Source organism: Megalobrama amblycephala, linkage group LG15 (genome assembly GCF_018812025.1).
Source record: "Megalobrama amblycephala isolate DHTTF-2021 linkage group LG15, ASM1881202v1, whole genome shotgun sequence".
NCBI lineage: Eukaryota > Metazoa > Chordata > Actinopteri > Cypriniformes > Xenocyprididae > Megalobrama > Megalobrama amblycephala.
In genome coordinates, this window is record NC_063058.1 from 20,596,600 (window position 1) to 20,615,824 (window position 19,225).

The 19,225-nt window shown below is 34.8% G+C and overlaps 1 protein-coding gene across 1 annotated transcript in view; it reads right to left on the bottom strand.

The window, feature by feature from the left end:
* si:ch211-269c21.2 (carbohydrate sulfotransferase 8) overlaps window positions 1-19,225 on the bottom strand; it is a 72,877-nt gene that overhangs the window by 40,868 nt on the left and 12,784 nt on the right. Inside the window, exon 2 of the mRNA XM_048159288.1 lies at window positions 10,127-10,335. Within this exon, the coding sequence (XP_048015245.1) occupies window positions 10,127-10,301 (175 nt within the window). The 5' untranslated portion in view covers window positions 10,302-10,335. The remainder of the gene's footprint in view (window positions 1-10,126; window positions 10,336-19,225) is intronic.

The following is a 19,225-nucleotide window of genomic DNA, read 5'->3' on the forward strand; positions in this document are numbered from 1 at the left end:
CCTAAACGAACTTAACGAGCAGCATGATTGAATGTTAATGAGCTGCGTATATTTTACACTGGAAACATCTTTCAAATGTGACGACCTGCATGCCCACTGCTTTGAGTGGGCTTGATAGAACGCTTCACAAAACCATTAACAGTTTTTCTTTGCTTCCTTTTCCACTCTGTTTGTGCTTTTCCTCATTTTTTCATCATTGTGTTTTTTCTTGAGGTTAAAAGGACAGCTGCTTTTCATGATGACTCGAGACTGCAGATATTTTGTTGAAAAATAAATAATTACAGGCCGTTTACACAGTTCAGATCTCCTTGGAAAAAAGCGCTTCATTGTCTGAGCCACTGAAAGAATTGTTTGTCTGCAGTTTCTGAAATGAAAACATTTTTTTGTTGTTTGGAGACCAGGTAGCTTGGCTTTGGACTATTTGGTCTTCAAAAACGCCCACCTTGTGGTGAATGAGCTAACAAATGCATCAACCAGAGTCTAAAACCTTCAATTTTCCACATCTGACAACTGTGAGGGAACTGAAAATGAACCGTTACCTTATAATTTTGATATTGTAAATTTAATATCATATAAATTCTAAATTTATATGAACTATTTCATATTTTATGTAACGTAATATCTCAATATATTTACATGTAAAATATATTTTTGTCTTATGACAATGGGATTTGTAGCTACAGTATTTAAAAAATATATATTATAATATAAATTATGACAATGTGCTTGGCAAGTGTTTATTTCGGACTCTGGTATCAGTTGCAGCATAATCTTTCACCATCCCCGCTCTCTTACACTGAATTAACTCATGAATTCTTTTTAAAATGCACACATGTAATTAGATTTGGAATCTCATAATTAGGTTTATCTAGATATAATCTCATAATATTATGAGAATTATGAGAGCAGGATGTGAGCCATGGGAAGACCTGAAAGACAGTTGCTTCAAAGAACCATAGGGGCCTAATGCAAGTATATATTCATATTCTCAGGCTGCGGACTCCTCTGAAACCTGACTGCGGAGTGGTCCACTCTGCGTGAACTCTAATTAAACTAAGACACTCCGGCGAGACCTTCCCATGCAGAGACATGTTTGCTTGTTGATCACGGATGCTGGAGATTTTCACACACCTCTCACCTCTCTGAGTTTTGAACCTTGGGGAAAGAATGTAATCTACAGCCTCACACATCTGAAGTAAAAAATAAATGCTATCATGTCATATTGTATGTCTCACAGTTTCATCTTGGCTGAAAGGGAAAGTTCACCTAAAAGTGAAAATTCTGTCATCATTTGCAAACCCTCCTGTTGTTTCAAACCTGTTTCTTTCCTTCTGTGAAACACAAACAAACGTTTATGTTGTCTTAAGGTGATGATACACGGGGCAACTTTTTGAGCAATGTTGCTGGGCAATGTTGCCGTCAACGTGCAACCTGATGAGACACAGGGCAACTAATTAGGGCAACAGACAGTTGGCAGCAACTAATCAGAGAGGAGCAAATCTATTGCCAACTCAATAAATACTTTATTATAAACACTTGTTAGGCACTTTATTTCAACTTTTCAAATATTTTCTTCATTTTTATTAAAAATAAATGCCTTTCCGATCTGATTTGTGACAGGAAAAGGGAGAAGAGTGAGTTCGGCAAAAGGCGGATTCGAACCCGCGTCGATCGCATCAAAAGCTATTCAATGACTACAGACTTTGAAAAATCCCGTCTTTTTAGTATTTAACTGAAATCATTGAATAGCTTCATTACAGCATACACACATTACTTTCGGACAGTTGTTGGTATTTTAAGCAATATATGAGGTAAATTCCCTGTTTTGGGTTGACGCATGACAACTTACTAGCGTAAAAAGATAAAAGTTCACACTCCTTTTCTCCGCTCCACTGCCGCTGAGAGGCCGCCATCTTGTTTGAATTTTTTCTGAAATCTCCGAACCGGTCACGTGATCGGCTGCTAACATTCTGATTGGAGGATCTCAAAAAATTGCCCACGACCGATCTAACGTATCCAGATATATATTTGTTGCTCATTCTCAGTGGGAAAGTGCCCAAGCAACGTTGCTCGGCAACATTGCCCGGCAACATTGCTCAAAAAGTTGCCCCGTGTATCATCACCTTTAGATATGAATGGATGGAAATAATGTTATAAAAGGAATGTCACTACAATATCATTTTTTCAGTGACAAAACTCTTCTTAGAATCCCGACCTCCTGAGCTGAGGCATATCAATTACAGAATCAGAAGTGAATTTAGTCAGTTTAGCAAGTGTCAATAACTTGAAACCACATCCTGTCATAATTGTTTCCAAACTCATAATTTGGAGGACTCGAAGATAGCATTACATCTCATTTAGTGTTCCACAGAGCAAAAAAAGTAATTAAGATAAAGGTTTGGAACTACATGAGGGTGATCAAACAATGCATATAATTTATATATATATATATATATATATATATATATATATATATATATATATATATATATATATATCCTTTGTGCATCAAAAAAAAGTTACACATAGGTGCAAAATGGACAAAAATGTCCATGTCCAAAAACTGATGATTTATTAATATTTTTTTCCACTTTCAATTTTTTTAACCAGCATCTGTTCTATCCATAGATACCAAACATTCATTAATTTTAAGAACTGTATCCCTTTAAATGCTGGTTTGTTTACATAATGCTATAGGTGTTTTTTATGAAAAAATTAAAAATAGTAGTTTATTTTCATAAACTAAATGCTAAGCAGAATTTTTTTTCTTTGCTTATTAGATTCTTGGGTGTGTCAATGAAGAACAACAACATTAATTTTGAGGCATTTATATTTTTTATGTAGTGTCAGATTTTTTTACAAAAACTAACACTTAGGTCCATAATGGACAAAAATGTCCATGCCAAAAAACTGTCATAGAAATATTATATATTAATATTTTTTTCCACTTTCACTGACTGTTTTTTTATCAGCATCTCTTCTATTCATATTTACCAAACATTCATTCATTTTCAGAATTTTAACGCTTTACAAATCGGTTTCTTTACATCCTCGGCTTCTAATGCACCTGTGTGCTCACTGTCAGTGGGCAACACTAGCTTCAGAGCTTCCTCTGCTGAGTAACGTCTCTTCATCTTGCAAACAATGAAATGACCAACCCCTCAAGCACCACATTTTTATAGGTTTGGCTGTGAGGACACCTGTGTGAACTCAAACTTTGTATAAAATCTACCAGACTAAACAATCAGCATTTTCTTGTGGTGAAAACTAAAACAATGTGTTTAGGGGCTTCTGAACTGCGTTCAGCATTCGCTTAGTGAGGTCTGAACGTGCTCTGACAACGGCAGTGATGTCTAGCACTCATTGAGGTATAAGCGCGAGACATCACTGCCGTTGTCAGAGTGTGATCAGACCTCACTAAACGAGTGCTGAATGCAGTTGGACATGGTGTTTTAGAGGTAAAAAATTATATAAATACTGTTCGGTTTCTCACACAAACCGATCGTTTCATGTCTTAGGACATCAATGTGTCGTCACGAGCCGCAGGGTTTAATATGGATTTGTCTAAGCAAGTTTTATTTACTCTTATAAAAGAAGTTCCCATTGACCCACATTATACGGCTGACGGCATTAGGGGCCGTTCACACAGAACGCGTTTTTCTATTCCAATGCGCTACTTTCCCATTGTTTTTCTATGTAAACACGCGCTTGACGGACGTGCATGACCGTTACGCTCGCGTCTTTTGCAGCGCCTCACACATGAGCACCGCGTTTTTAAGACGCCGTGTCAAGTTAAAAGAATTTCAACTTTTACACGCAGCGCAGCTCATCAATGTCAGTTCCAAAACAGTGGACCAATCAGAAGAACTTGGAGGCGGGGCAAGTGTTGCGAGTTGGCATGACAACTGTTTTATATAATGGCAACATGGTGGAGGAGGCGCTCATTATTATCTTATTTTCTTTTTTTCCATGTCAAAACTTGTATCTGTAAATTCTGCAGTTTGCCTATTTCTATTATTTCCGTTATTGTCGTTATTGCATCACGTCTCAAAGGCGCGTCTCGAGACTCTCACGTCACCTACATCTTGGATGCCCTGGGGGTAAGCAGATAAACATCAAATTTTCATTTTTGGGTGAACTATCCTTTTAAGGTCCTGGGTGTGAGTATTTTTTGTACGGAGGGTAAAATTGATTTTTTGAAGGAAATGAGGGTAAAATATTAAAATTCCAATAAAAATAAACACCTGAGCCAAAAAATAAGGTAGTTGGCATTAACAAAGGCACACTTATAACAAAAAACAAAACTGAAATGGACAAAAATGTCCATAAGGTCGCACAAGGGATATGTGTGTATATATACATATATACAAGTTTTATTTAAATATAAGTTTTATTTAAATTAATTATAATGAGTTTGCAATGAACAGCTGCATTTTTCTGAATTTTGGCGTCTACTATTTTAGTTCAACTGGGTGTTTGTTTTATTAATGATTTTGGTATAATTATAGAAAAGTCTGTTAGTGTATCTATCGTCTGCTGTGTGTGAAAGAAATGTGTGAGAGAGTCTGAAATATTTTATTTATTATATTTATTTATTTATTCAGAGTTGAGAAAACTGCATTTGTTTCATGGTATTGAATAATTAAAAAAAAAAAACACAGAGGACCACTTGAATAACACTAAGTCTTGTCTCTCTCACTCTCATTTATTGTTAAAGGGAGTACTACTGTATATATGTATATATATATATATATATACACACACAAACACAAGCAAGCAATACATATCATGCCAGTTTAAAGCATTTTTAAAGAAGTCTCTTATGCTCACCATTCTGCATTGCTTTGATGAAAATGCATTAAAAAAACTAATATTATTACAATTTAAAATAACTGTTTTCTATTTGAATATGCTTTAAAATGTAAAAATTAAAATGTAATTACTTCTTTTAAAAAAACTGACCTCAAACTTATACAACCTTAAACTTAACAAATAAAAATATTTATGTAAATGGTATTGTTATCTATATGCAATGCATAATACAACACACTTGTATGTGCCTCACTACTGCTAGACCTGTGAATTGTTTTAAATATATATTATATTCATTTATGATACACTGGGTCAGAGGTTAAGCACTCATCAAATTATTGACAATAATGATATCCTTAATGGGAAGTCGAGTTTGTTAATGTTCTGCAGAGGTGGGGTTAAAATTGACTTGAATAATTGCTCTAAATTGCCTTGTAAATCTAGCAGGACTGTAAACGAGTATTGATCTTGTTTAAGTGGTGTGCAAAGTGAGCTCAATGGCAATCAAATTAGGCAGGGGAACGGTCGGAAATGCATGTGCTATGATGTAGTTCTTTATAATCCCATTGACTGCAATAGACCGTCTGAAAGCAATACAATTGACTGGCCTGTGACTGATCGCATCCTTTTTTTGGCAGCTGAAAACTCTTACTCAGGCTCTTCGGAACAGTATCACTCTAATTATCTCATAATGGAATGTCCATCACTGACCTGATAATTGTGAAAAGGGCTAAAAGGTCCAGCCTTGACTCATTTTAACACAGCATTAAATGTCTGGGTTTAGGAAATGTCGGTTTACTTCTTCCACCATGTTCCTGTCAATGTAAGAAAACACCTGGTGCATTTTAATTTCTTTACACCATGTTAAACACATCAGCAAAGTCTAAAGAAACACTGCAAGAATTGAACATTTTAGGAAAACATCAAATTAGACAATTGTGGAAACATCCACAGCTGTAATTGGATAGTTAAGGCTGAAGTCTTATGCGATTCATTCTCTTTCATGCACAAGGAGTCAGTCTTAATGAACAGAGATATGCCCTCTCCAGGGCTCGTCGTATTTCTTTTGATTCCTGTTGGCCCACATTCAAATAGACACTCAAAAATCCCCAAAAGTTTTCTCACCAACACTCATTGCTGAAAGTATTGTATAAAGTATCATTGCTGATGTATTAGAGCGAAAATTATAGATCGTTGTATCGGCAAGTGTATAATAACCATTGACTGTAACTAGTCTGAAATATGCTAGTATTATACAGGACTGGACTGGAGAGTCATATAGAAGTTATTATAGTCACAGACTGAGGGCCCCACGGCCTCTTTTGAATGGTCGTCAATGATGAAATATGCTTATTGGGTCCAGATAGTGCATCCAAACGGCATCTAAAGGAACAGAAGGGACTAATGGGATCATGTTAACCTGCCAAATCTTGACCCCTTGGTTTTTATTAGTCCACCAGGAAACAATGTTTCAAAAGTACCAATCGTCAAAAGTCTAGTTCAGCAAGACTAAAGTTAAAATTGAATTAAACTGAAGAGAGATTGTTTTAACCAGGGGTTTTCAAACTGGGGTCCGGGGATATTAATATTAAGTAATCAATAATATCTTCTTTTTTCTTCTTCTTTTTTTTTTTGTGTATTTCTGCCATGTATCCGCTTAATCCCAGGGTTAGTTCACCCAAAAATGAAATTTCTGTCATTAATTACTCACCCTCATGTCGTTCCAAACCCGTAAGACCTTTGTTCATCTTATTCATCATATTTATTTATTTATTTTTTTTTACTATTTTCTTCTTTTGTAAAATGGAGAAACCCCACAAGCTCTGTTTGAAATACCTCTGTGCCAAACCTTGGTTTGAACCTCAGTTTCCCTGCCAATGATTCAGGGTCCAAAGAGACAGCTGTCATTGACTGGGCGGGTTGGATCAGAGGGAATGGAGAGACAGATCAATCAGCACAGGAGAGATGAAACTGAATAGACTCTCTTTTCAGGGCACTATTGAACTGTTATTTAGCTTTCCAACCAGTGACTACTTACACAATCCCTCAGTCAATAGTAACGTAAGATTCAATCATCTCAGGCTAGTCATTCCCTAATTAGATTCTAATGCGCCAAAGTGCTCTACTTTTTTGGAAACAAACATCTCAAATGTAATGCATTTAGAGAAGATTTACGTATATTGTTTGTGTCTTGTCAAGCATTTGAGCTCGAGGCTCGTGTAAATGTTCAATTATTGAGGATGCCACTGAATTCTGTCTGTGATCTGACAGGAATGTCAACTAACATGAACAGGTTACTGTAAAAGTCTGTTTTATTTGTATTAACATGAATTTTTCTATTAAAACTGAACTTGATGATATCAATGAGGGAGATAATACTATAAACAAAAATGCATGCATAGCCATAAATGTGTTTTAAAAACATTTCTCTTGATTTAAAATGAAAGGTTAAACACTGCATCAACAAACAGCAGTGAGGTTAACAGGCAAATTTCCTTTAAGACTTTCTGTAGAGTTTTTCATTGACCCACATTTCCAAAAGACAATGTTGCAATATCTCCCCTGCGTATCTCGCAATCAGTATAATATCGTTCTCATGAGCTTCTGCGCTCAGCTAACAATTGTCCTCTGTCGCAAGATGAAAACAGACAATATTAGCTGCTTTGATGGCTCTGCAGGGAAGACACAGCCCACTTCACTGCATGCTAGCACTTCAAATAAACTGAAAAATGGTAGTAATCAAACACAGTGTTAGCTCTTGCAGAGGACAACTGTAGTGTATGCTGGGACATCACCTTGCCAGATAAGTCTTCTGGTTGTTTTGCTGGAGCTGCATAATTCAATAAATAATTGCTGGTGCAAAAAAGCAATTTTATGCAGGTTTGTTCTGATGTAGGTGTGTGTGCGTGGGCATGTTTTTGTGAAATATCAGGACACAAATGTGTATAATGACATGGGTGTGACATAGGTATTACAAGGAGAGGGTGACTTATGAGGACATTACCCCATGTCCCCACTTTTCAAAAGGCTTATAAATCATACAGAATGGGTTTTTGTGAGAAAGTAAAAGTGTGCACAGTTTCCTGTGATGGTTACGTTTAGGGGTAGGGGTAGTGTTGGGGGATAGAAAATATGGTTTGTACAGTATAAAAACCATTACGCCTATGGAATGTCCCCACAATTCACAAAAACAAACGTGTGTGTGTGTGTGTGTGTGTGTGTGTGTGTACGGAAAGTATTCAGACCCCCTTAAATTTTTCACTCTTTGTTATATTGCAGCCATTTGCTAAAATCATTTAAGTTCATTTTTTTTCCTCATTAATGTACACACAGCACCCCATATTGACAGAAAAACACAGAATTGTTGACATTTTTGCAGATTTATTAAAAAAGAAAAACTGAAATATCACATGGTCCTAAGTATTCAGACCCTTTGCTGTGACACTCATATATTTAACTCAGGTGCTGTCCATTTCTTCTGATCATCCTTGAGATGGTTCTACACCTTCATTTGAGTCCAGCTGTGTTTGATTATACTGACTGGACTTGATTAGGAAAGCCACACACCTGTCTATATAAGACCTTACAGCTCACAGTGCATGTCAGAGCAAATGAGAATCATGAGGTCAAAGGAACTGCCTGAAGAGCTCAGAGACAGAATTGTGGCAAGGCACAGATCTGGCCAAGGTTACAAAAAAAATGTATGCCGCACTTAAGGTTCCTAAGAGCACAGTGGCCTCCATAATCCTTAAATGGAAGACATCTGGGACGACCAGAACCCTTCCTAGAGCTGGCCGTCCGGCCAAACTGAGCTATCAGGGGAGAAATAAGATTCTCTGGTCTGATAAGACCAAGATAGAACTTTTTGGCCTTAATTCTAAGCGGTATGTGTGGAGAAAACCAGGCACTGCTCATCACCTGTCCAATACAGTCCCAACAGTGAAGCATGGTGGTGGCAGCATCATGCTGTGGGGGTGTTTTTCAGCTGCAGGGACAGGACGACTGGTTGCAATCGAGGGAAAGATGAATGCGGCCAAGTACAGGGATATCCTGGACGAAAACCTTCTCCAGAGTGCTCAGGACCTCAGACTGGGCTGAAGGTTTACCTTCCAACAAGACAATGACCCTAAGCACACAGCTAAAATAACGAAGGAGTGGCTTCACAACAACTCCGTGACTGTTCTTGAATGGCCCAGCCAAAGCCCTGACTTAAACCCAATTGAGCATTTCTGGAGAGACCTAAAAATGGCTGTCCACCAACGTTTACCATCCAACCTGACAGAACTGGAGAGGATCTGCAAGGAGGAATGGCAGAGGATCCCCAAATTCAGGTGTGAAAAACTTGTTGCATCTTTCCCAAAAAGACTCATGGCTGTATTAGATCAAAAGGGTGCTTCTACTAAATACTGAGCAAAGGGTCTGAATACTTAGGACCATGTGATATTTCAGTTTTTCGTTTTTTAATAAATCTGCAAAAATGTCAACAATTCTGTGTTTTTCTGTCAATATGGGGTGCTGTGTGTACATTAATGAGGGAAAAAATGAACTTAAATGATTTTAGCAAATGGCTGCAATATAACAAAGAGTGAAAAATTTAAGGGGGTCTGAATACTTTCCGTACCCACTGTATAGATATATATATATATATATATATATATATATATATATATATATATATATATATATATATATATATATATATATACAGTCAAACCAAAAATTATTCAGACATTATATACACTGAAAAAAATTATAAATGCAACACTTTTGTTTTTGCCCCCATTTTTCATGAGCTGAACTCAAAGATTTAAGACTTTTTCTATGTACACAAAAGGCCTACTTCTCTCAGATATTGTTCACAAATCTGTCTAAATCTGTGTTAGTGAGCACTTCTCCTTTGCCGTGATAATCCATCCACCGCACAGGTGTGGCATATCAAGATGCTGATTAGACAGCATGATTATTGCACAGGTGTGCCTTAGGATGGCCACAATAAAAGCCCACTCTAAAATGTGCAGTTTTACTGTATTGGGGGGGTCCGGAGACCAGTCAGTATCTGGCGTGACCACTATTTGTCTCACGCAGTGCAGCACATCTTCATCTCTACTGAGCCAATCTATGCACTTTGTGAGCATCAAGCCGTCATAAGTCATATTTCTTGAATATAAACACTTAATTTTGATGTTATCACATGAAACACATATTTAGACGGCCAGGCAAAACATTTTAACAGTGCGAACACCTTCTTTAAAAAATAAAACTGAAATAGGAAGACTTTTCATCTCTAAAAGTCTGAGTCACATGTTAGACAGACCTTGGCTTTGTTGCTGGAGTGTCTCTGTGAGGTCCTGTAGGTGTAGCAGAAGAAGACCTCCAGCGCCTAACAGCAGCAGGAACCAGAAGGAGCAGGGGAGTCTCATGACCGTTGAGCACAGGGACCTCCTTCTGCCTCCACAGCCAGCCTCCAGAACCCTACACTCTACCAACATCACGGCCTGTGACGCACGGCCCTGACGGTGGGACCTACACACACACACACACACAGAAAGAAAAAACACTTCAGCACAGTGCCTTAGCAACCAAGGACATTGTGACTGCTTTACTTCTGCAAGACAGGCTATAATAAAGAAATCTACTTAATTCTGCTGTTGGGAACTGTTGAGAACTTTTATTAGTTTTCCCAAGTTAAGAATTGAAAAGGACAATGGGGCGTTTGCATTTGTGAATTTTATTTCTGTATCTCACGCTACAATGTGCATGCATTTATATAAATAGCGTGTTGTGTTTTCGCAGATTTATCTGATGAATATTCTGCTGACTGCAAGGTCCCATTTCCCACAAGAGAGGATGCAAGACAGAGAATAAGAAAGAGAGAAAGGGAGGCACAGTTGTGTGTGGAGAGTATGCCAGGTTTGCTGTTCTCAGCAGGTGAGAGCAGCATAAGGAATCATGTGCTCTGAGCCTATAGGGACCTGAAGCCTACTCAAAACATCTTGCCCTGCCTGTTCCATGTGTATCTTCTACACTCTGTGAGATTAGACTACCTGACTCACACGACCCACACAAACATAAATTCTTATTACAAACATTCATCATACAATGTGCCTCGTGGAGCTTAACACCAAACAAATCTGGTGCACTGAGGAGGAAATTATAGACTGATGTGAATTAATTTGCTTTTAACATTATTAATAGGACTGTGCATAATAACATTAAATCCACATTAAATGCCACTTTTCCACAAACACAGACAGGCTACAAAATTGAGCCTGAACAGTCAGTAAAGGAATTGCTTAACCTTCAGAAAATGACTGAAGCCAATTTCAGGTGGTCAAACTAAATTTTACATGAGCTTTTTTTTTTCCATTCACTTTTGTATGGAAGCTTGTTTCTGCCACTGAACAAAAAATAAAAAAGATATGATTGTAACTTTTTATCTCGCAATTCTGACATTTTTCTCAGAATTGCGAGATATAAACTCACAATTACGAGTTATAAAGTCAGAATTGCGAGATCTAAACTCACAATTGCAAGTTATAAAGTCAGAATTGCGAGATCTAAACTCACAATTGTGAGATATAATGTCAGAATTGCGAGATATAAACTCACAATTGCGAGTTATAATGTCAGAATTGCGAGATATAATCTCACAATTGCGAGTTATAAAGTCAGAATTGCAAGATATAAACAATTGTGAGTTATAGTCAGAATTGTGTAATATAAAGTCGCAATTGTGTTATAAAGTCAGAATTGTGATATAAAGTCAGAATTGTGAGTTATAAAGTCAGAATTGTGAGATATAAACTCACAATTGCGAGTTATAAAGTCAGAATTGCAAGATATAAACAATTGTGAGTTATAGTCAGAATTGTGTAATATAAAGTCGCAATTGTGATATAAAGTCAATTGTGAGTTATAAAGTCAGAATTGTGAGATATAAAGTCAGAATTGCAAGTTATAAACTCACAATTGTGAGTTATAAAGTCAGAATTGTGAGATATAAAGTCAGAATTGCAAGTTATAAACTCACAATTGTGAGTTATAAAGTCACAATTGCGAGTTATAAAGTCAGAATTGCAAGATATAAACAATTGTGAGTTATAGTCAGAATAGTGTAATATAAAGTCGCAATTGTGTTATAAAGTCAGAATTGTGATATAAAGTCAATTGTGAGTTATAAAGTCAGAATTGTGAGATATAAAGTCAGAATTGCGAGTTATAAACTCACAATTGCGAGTTATAAAGTCAGAATTGCGAGATATAAACTCACAATTGCGAGTTATGTCAGAATTGCGAGATATAAACTCACAATTGCGAGTTATAAAGTCAGAATTGCAAGATATAAACAATTGTGAGTTATAGTCAGAATTGTGTAATATAAAGTCGCAATTGTGATATAAAGTCAGAATTGTGAGATATAAAGTCAGAATTGCGAGTTATAAACTCACAATTGCGAGTTATAAAGTCAGAATTGCGAGATATAAACTCACAATTGCGAGTTATGTCAGAATTGCAAGATATAAACTCACAATTGCGATATAAACTCACAATTGCGAGTTATAAAGTCAGAATTGCAAGATATAAACAATTGTGAGTTATAGTCAGAATTGTGTAATATAAAGTCGCAATTGTGATATAAAGTCAATTGTGAGATATAAAGTCAGAATTGCAAGTTATAAACTCACAATTGCTAGTTATAAAGTCAGAATTGCGAGATATAAACTCACAATTGCAAGTTATGTCAGAATTGCGAGATATAAACTCACAATTGCGAGTTATAATGTCAGAATTGCAAGATATAAACACAATTGTGAGTTATGGTCAGAATTGTATGATATAAAGTCGCAATTTATAACGTTTATAACGCGCAATTGTTAGTTTATAACTCATAATTCTGACTTTTATTTCTTGCAATTCTGAATTTAGATCTCGCAATTCTGAGAAAACAAGTCAGAATTGTGAGATATAAATTCGTAATTGTGAGGAAAAAAAGTCAGAATTGTGAGATAAAAAGTTTTTATTTTTTTATTTAGTGGCAGAAACAAGCTTCCATAGGTTTGCAAACCAACTGGGACATGTACATAATACCTGATTTGTGTGGTTTTCTACCAGTAAACTTTATATACATTACAGTTTAACTGTTTTCAACATTGATAATAAGAAATTTTTCTTAAACACCAAATATTAGAATAATTTCTGAAGGATCATGTGACACTAATGATGTTCACAATTCAACTTTGCATCACAGGAGTAAATTACATTTAAAAAAATATTGTGATACTGCCACATTAATGACCTCTAAGCATAAACTTTGCCTCTAGTCAAAATGTATTATATATCAAGTTGACTACAAAATCTATTACGTTTTCGGTCATTAAAATTAGCCAACAATTATAATTTTTTATTTATTTAAAGTTCAGAAAGTCAAGAACTCTGAGATGGAAAAAAACAATATCACAATTTTAACTGGTCTGGTGTCATCAAAATAAATCAAAGCCCAGCAATTACAGAAATTATATATAGCACTGTAAATGTGGCTTCATTTGCTGTGCAAAGTCATTTTCATTTGCTTGAAAGCATTTTCCATTCAGAACTTAAATGTAAGTGCTGCCTTTTCTACTGTAAAACCGAACATCAAGCCTTTGCCAGATGGAAACCAGCCTTATCATCTTGCTACATCAAAACACCAAAATTGCAGCTTGATGTGTACAGTCGCATCTTTGCAGGCAATCACAGCAGAGGTGATGGGGGTTAGATTTCTTTAACAACAGCTTTGAGTAAAAAAACACCCCATGCACCTGCTCCTTCATCGACACCCCCTTTCCTTTTATCTGGGCTTGATTGCTTTTCCCTGGATTGGACCACTTCCCCCATTACGCCAGTCCCAGGATATTGCTGATCCCTGACCTGTATGATAGTGGGATTTAAAAAGGTCTTGAGTAGCACAAGGAAACCTGTGGATGTAATCTAGAGCTGCCCTCCTCAGTCGAGCCAGAGGATCTTCTGCTAATGAAAGCAGTTCTCTCACCAGATGCTACCCTGCCATTTAAGATCTTACATTTGACATCCACTTGTGATTATACTTCTAATTCAAACCCAGGTCAAAAGGGCTACATTATTTCACTTTTTAATAATTATTACTTCTATTAAGCAAGCTCTTATGCAACTTGCCCATTAGTCAGACTATAATAATCATGTGAAATATGGAAATTAGATGCTGGATCATTATAAACTTATTCTTTAAATAACTTTAATAAGTCACTTTAAAGAAGTTTTATTCCACCACATGGCCACAAAGTCAAAATAAAATAAAATAAAATAAAATAAAATAAAATAAAATAAAATAAAATAAAATAAAATAAAATAAAATAAAATAAAATAAAATAAAATAAAATAAAATAAATAAAATAAATAAAATAAAATAAAATAAAATAAAATAAAATAAAATAAAATAAAATAAAATAAAATAAAATAAAATAAAATAAAATAAAATAAAATAAAATAAAATAAATAAAATAAAATAAAATAAAATAAAATAAAATAAAATAAAATAAAATAAAATAAAATAAAATAAAATAAAATAAAATAAAATAAAATAAAATAAAATAAAATAAAATAAAATAAAATAAAATAAAATAAAATAAAATAAAATAAAATAAAATAAAATAAAATAAAATAAAATAAAATAAAATAAAATAAAATAAAATAAAATAAAATAAAATAAAATAAAATAAAATAAAATAAAATTAAATTAAATTAAATTAAATTAAATTAAATTCTGCCTTGTAAAGGCTGGTCAGAAATCATGAGTTTAATCAAAATTATTTTAAGCTTCTCTTCAGGTTTATACATCTGTAAGTAGTGATGATGGATATAAAACATACAGTGTGAGTAGAAACTAAATATTCTTCCAAATTTTATTTCATGAATATTTATAATATATATTTTTTGCAGTATAAATTGGTTTTTATACATGAATATACATACCTTATTACAGAGGGGATAATTTTGGGTTGTCCATAGCATTACAAAATGTAACTTTTTAAAAACTTGTGCACCGATGAATTATGTGCAGACCATAATATGTCTAAATAAAGTTTATTTTGATTGTTCTGCCTTAAAGTCAAGTCTGAAGTCAGATACAGTGTAATTCAGGTCGTAGTGGCCTGTTTCGATCATGTTTCTTTGCAACATTTGCAAATTTGGAGGTTGTAACCACATCACAGGCTCGCAAAGACCAGATGTGCACAATTACCCATGATAAATTAAATCTCTGTATTTACATAAACAGACAAAATCAATTTTGTTTCACTTGTTTGGACAGCTGTTAATTACAAAATACACAAGCTTGTGCTGATAGACCGTTCACAGCTGTAAATTGAGTTCTGCAAAAGTTTAGTTGCTAGTGAAGCTAAGTTAAAAACAGCCTTGAGTCTTAAACTACTGGTTGATGTGATCTGTTGAGCTGCTGTATTCTGTGTAGTGTCATATTAACATTCATTATGGTGACAGATGGATGACATACTTGCAAATCAATACCACTGTAAGCTTCCCCACCGTCTCTCCCCCACTTCACTGTCCTTCCTTGCCGAACACATTCATCATTGCTCTGAATATTATACCTCGCTTTTGCAATTATTACCCTGTTGAATCAGTACTCTGAAATTAGAAAAGATTAAAACCATTGATCCAGTTTACAACGTTCAAACATAGCAACCATGTTGCATTGATTTGTCAACATAATCGCAGTGTAATCTTATTAAAAAAGCAGCATTTATCTCCACATGCTTTTTTGATGTTATTAATTCCCTTTCCAAGGTAAAATAATTTTAGTACATGCTGATGATTCTCTGTGCATGGGTAGTTTTGTTCAAAGAACTGGCTCTGCATTTTAACTGGGTTGGGATGTGTCCTAGTAACTTTAAAGGGTTAGTTCACCCAAAAATGAAAATTCTTTCATTTATTACTCACCCTCATTTCGTTCCACACCTGTAAGACCTTCATTCATCTTCAGAATACAAATTAAGATATTTCTAATAAAATCTGATGGCTCAGTGAGGCCTCCATTGCCAGCAAGATAATTAACACTTTCAATGCCCAGAAAGCAACTAAAAGCGTATTTAAAACAGTTCATGTGACTACAGTGGTTAAACCTTAATGTTATGAAGCGACGAGAATACTTTCTGTGCGCCAAAAAAACAAAATTGCGACTTTATTCAACAATATCTAGTGATGGGCGATTTCAAAACACTGCTTCATGAAGCTTCGAAGCTTTACGAATCTTTTGTTTTGAATCAGTGGTTCGGAGCGCGTATCAAACTGCCAAAGTCACGTGATTTCAGTAAAAGAGGCTTTGTTACGTCATAAGTGTTTCGAAACGTTTCGAAATTTCAATGGTTCATGTGACTTTGGCAGTTTGATACATTCTCCGAACCACTGATTCGAAACAAAAGATTTGTAAAGCTTCATGAAGCAGTGTTTTGAAATCAACCATCACTTAATATTGTTGAATAAAGTCGTTATTTTGTTTTTTTTGGCGCACAAAAAGTATTCTTGTCGCTTCATAACATTAAGGTTGAACTACTGTAGTCACATGAACTGTTTTAAATATGTCTTTAGTAGCTTTCTGGACATCAAAATTGTTAATTATCTTGCTGTTGTAGCAAATTAGCTCAAAATAAATATGAATAATTAATCATAACTAGTTATAATTAATTATTAATATTTTAATCAGTTAATAAAATTGTAAAATGTAATAAAATTAATATTACAATCAATTAACCTGTTGTTCAATGAACACGCAGTGTTAATTGTTTATTAATTCTAAGAAATGTTCATTTCCAGGTTATGGGAAATAACAATCTTATTCTACTAAAAGCCTGTAGTCAGGACCGACATGAATAGGGACTCCCGTATATGAGCGCAAAACACAGACAACCTTACGTGTGACATGAACAAGACTTTATTAACTAGACTAAACACTTAAACTACTCTAACATTCACACACATACATGCATACAGTTTACCAAGAGAGAGAGGGCTAAAGCAGAGTACAGGAAGCAAGAGGTTACAGCATTGTTGGACATTTCAGCAGATCAACAGCCTTGAGCAAACCATCAGTTTAGTTTTAACAGGCCCTTCTTTCAAAGGGGTAAGGATACTCAATGTATCCGATAATGAGACTAAGTTTGATACTTGCATGTCTCTCCAAGTTGAATTAAAACTGTCCTGATGCAATTTGTGGAGGTTTCTGTTGAATCTTTGCTAATATTGTCTTGATGAAAGAGAACCAGTTGGATTCAGAGGATCTTTGGTGAATGGAAGGTCTAGGCCGAGGCCTGGCACAAGCTTGGGGTTCCTTAGAAGCTTCTAGCTTCTTAAAGCGTCATCTTGACGTCAGCATTTGTCAGTAAAAAAAGAAGAAGAGCAGGAAGAGCAGGAAGAGAGGGGTTTTATCTTGTGATCCATGAATATAAGGGGTGGAGACGTCACACCCTCTTAAGGTGTCTGAGCCAATAAGGAGTTGCCCCCTCGGAGGGAAGTTTTACGAGTCTTTGTTCTGTAGCAAGATATTAGCATAAAACACTGGATTGGATGTTTGAGAGAAGAACCCTCTAGATTCTTATAATACTAATGTGTCACAGAGTTAGTAACATGTAACATAAATTACCAAATAGGAAATGAAAGTTGGAGTCCGTATGATACCAAGCATGCTGCCAATGTGATCTCAGTTAACTATACATTTGCAACTATGGAACATTAATACCAAAATAGTTCAAAAGAGAGAATTAATACATAGAATAAAGCCTATAAAAGGAAAGTCATGAGATGGGAAACTTGGATACATATTTATACATTTCCCAAGTGGTTATATAGAGAATACATAGGATTAAGAGAGTTTATTTGTCCCTCTCAGAAAGAATGAGTCACTAGTCTCTACAGCATTCTTATGGATCATAAAAGTACCATATAACTGTAACAGGACACCTAGTTGTGCCTGTGTGCTAGCTACACTTGGGATGTTGGTTGCAGTTTTAGGGGGATGAGTTCAGATAGTGAGAGTGAGTTTATGGGTAAATCATTAAATACCATGAATAATTGTGTGGCTGATTGGTCCAGATGCTACACTGTCAATGGAGACCTCACTGAGCCATCGGATTTTATCAAAAATATCTTAATTTGTGTTCTGAAGATGAACGAAGGTCTTATGAGTTTGGAACGAGGGTGAGTAATTAATGACAGAATTTTCATTTTTGGGTGAACTAAACCTTTAACTTCAAGAAATTTAAAGTCGAGAGACGAAACATGAAATATATGATTATATATTTTTTTTTAATTCTAGTAAGTTGTCAATAACATTTCTCTGTAGGTGATTAGAATCAATCCTAACCTACCTACAACATATTAAACGTCACTGGTTACCAAAAAGGGTCTCTAAAGCCTTCTGAAAGCTGTGAGGACTCAATGATGTCAAACTGACCATTTAGGTTATTTACTGGGTTAACTTGAACATCAACAAGTGAGGTTACAGAAAATGTACAGTCTGAACCATAGCAATAGAGCAGATGTGCTTAAAAGAGAGGCTGAATCAGAGATTTTTACAATGATTGGGCCTTATTAGAAACAACAAAAAAAATCAAATGAAATGTAATGTGAATATAAATGAAAAGTGAAAAAGCTCCACAGTATGCTTACCCAAATGACTTGATTTCCCTAATCATACTGAAATGGTGAAATAAATCACTCTCGCTGCACAGTCAGAAATCAATTGATCTTTATAAAAATGAGATATGGGATGCCTTTGCATTATTAACTTGCCTAAGAATCTGCTTTTATGCCCACTTGCGCATTTATCTTCTATATGTTACATCAAAGGAGAAGATAGCTTATCCTTGGAATATTCTCCAGCCCACTTCCTTAGGTATTACTGGAGTGAATGAAAGATGTCTCATTATAGTGATTCTCTCACACTGAATAGAAATGATACTGCGGCATGCATGACTCACGGCTCATGCTTTCCAATCGTACAGGGCTTTAGGATAGCGATTCCCAACCAGCGGTATGCATACACCAGCAGGTATTAAACCTATTAAAAAGTACAAGATTCATATATATATATATATATATATATATATATATATATATATATATATATATATATATATATATATTAGATATATAATTAATAAATACATATAAATTAATAATAATAATTGATTTATATATATATATATATATATATATATATATATATATATATATATATATATATATATATATATATAATTAAATATTTTAATACTATGGTGTAAAAACTTTTATCCTAATTTACAGTTAAAATCACAATTATTTTTATTATTATTATATTATTATTAATACTACTACTACTATTACTACTACTAATAATGTATTA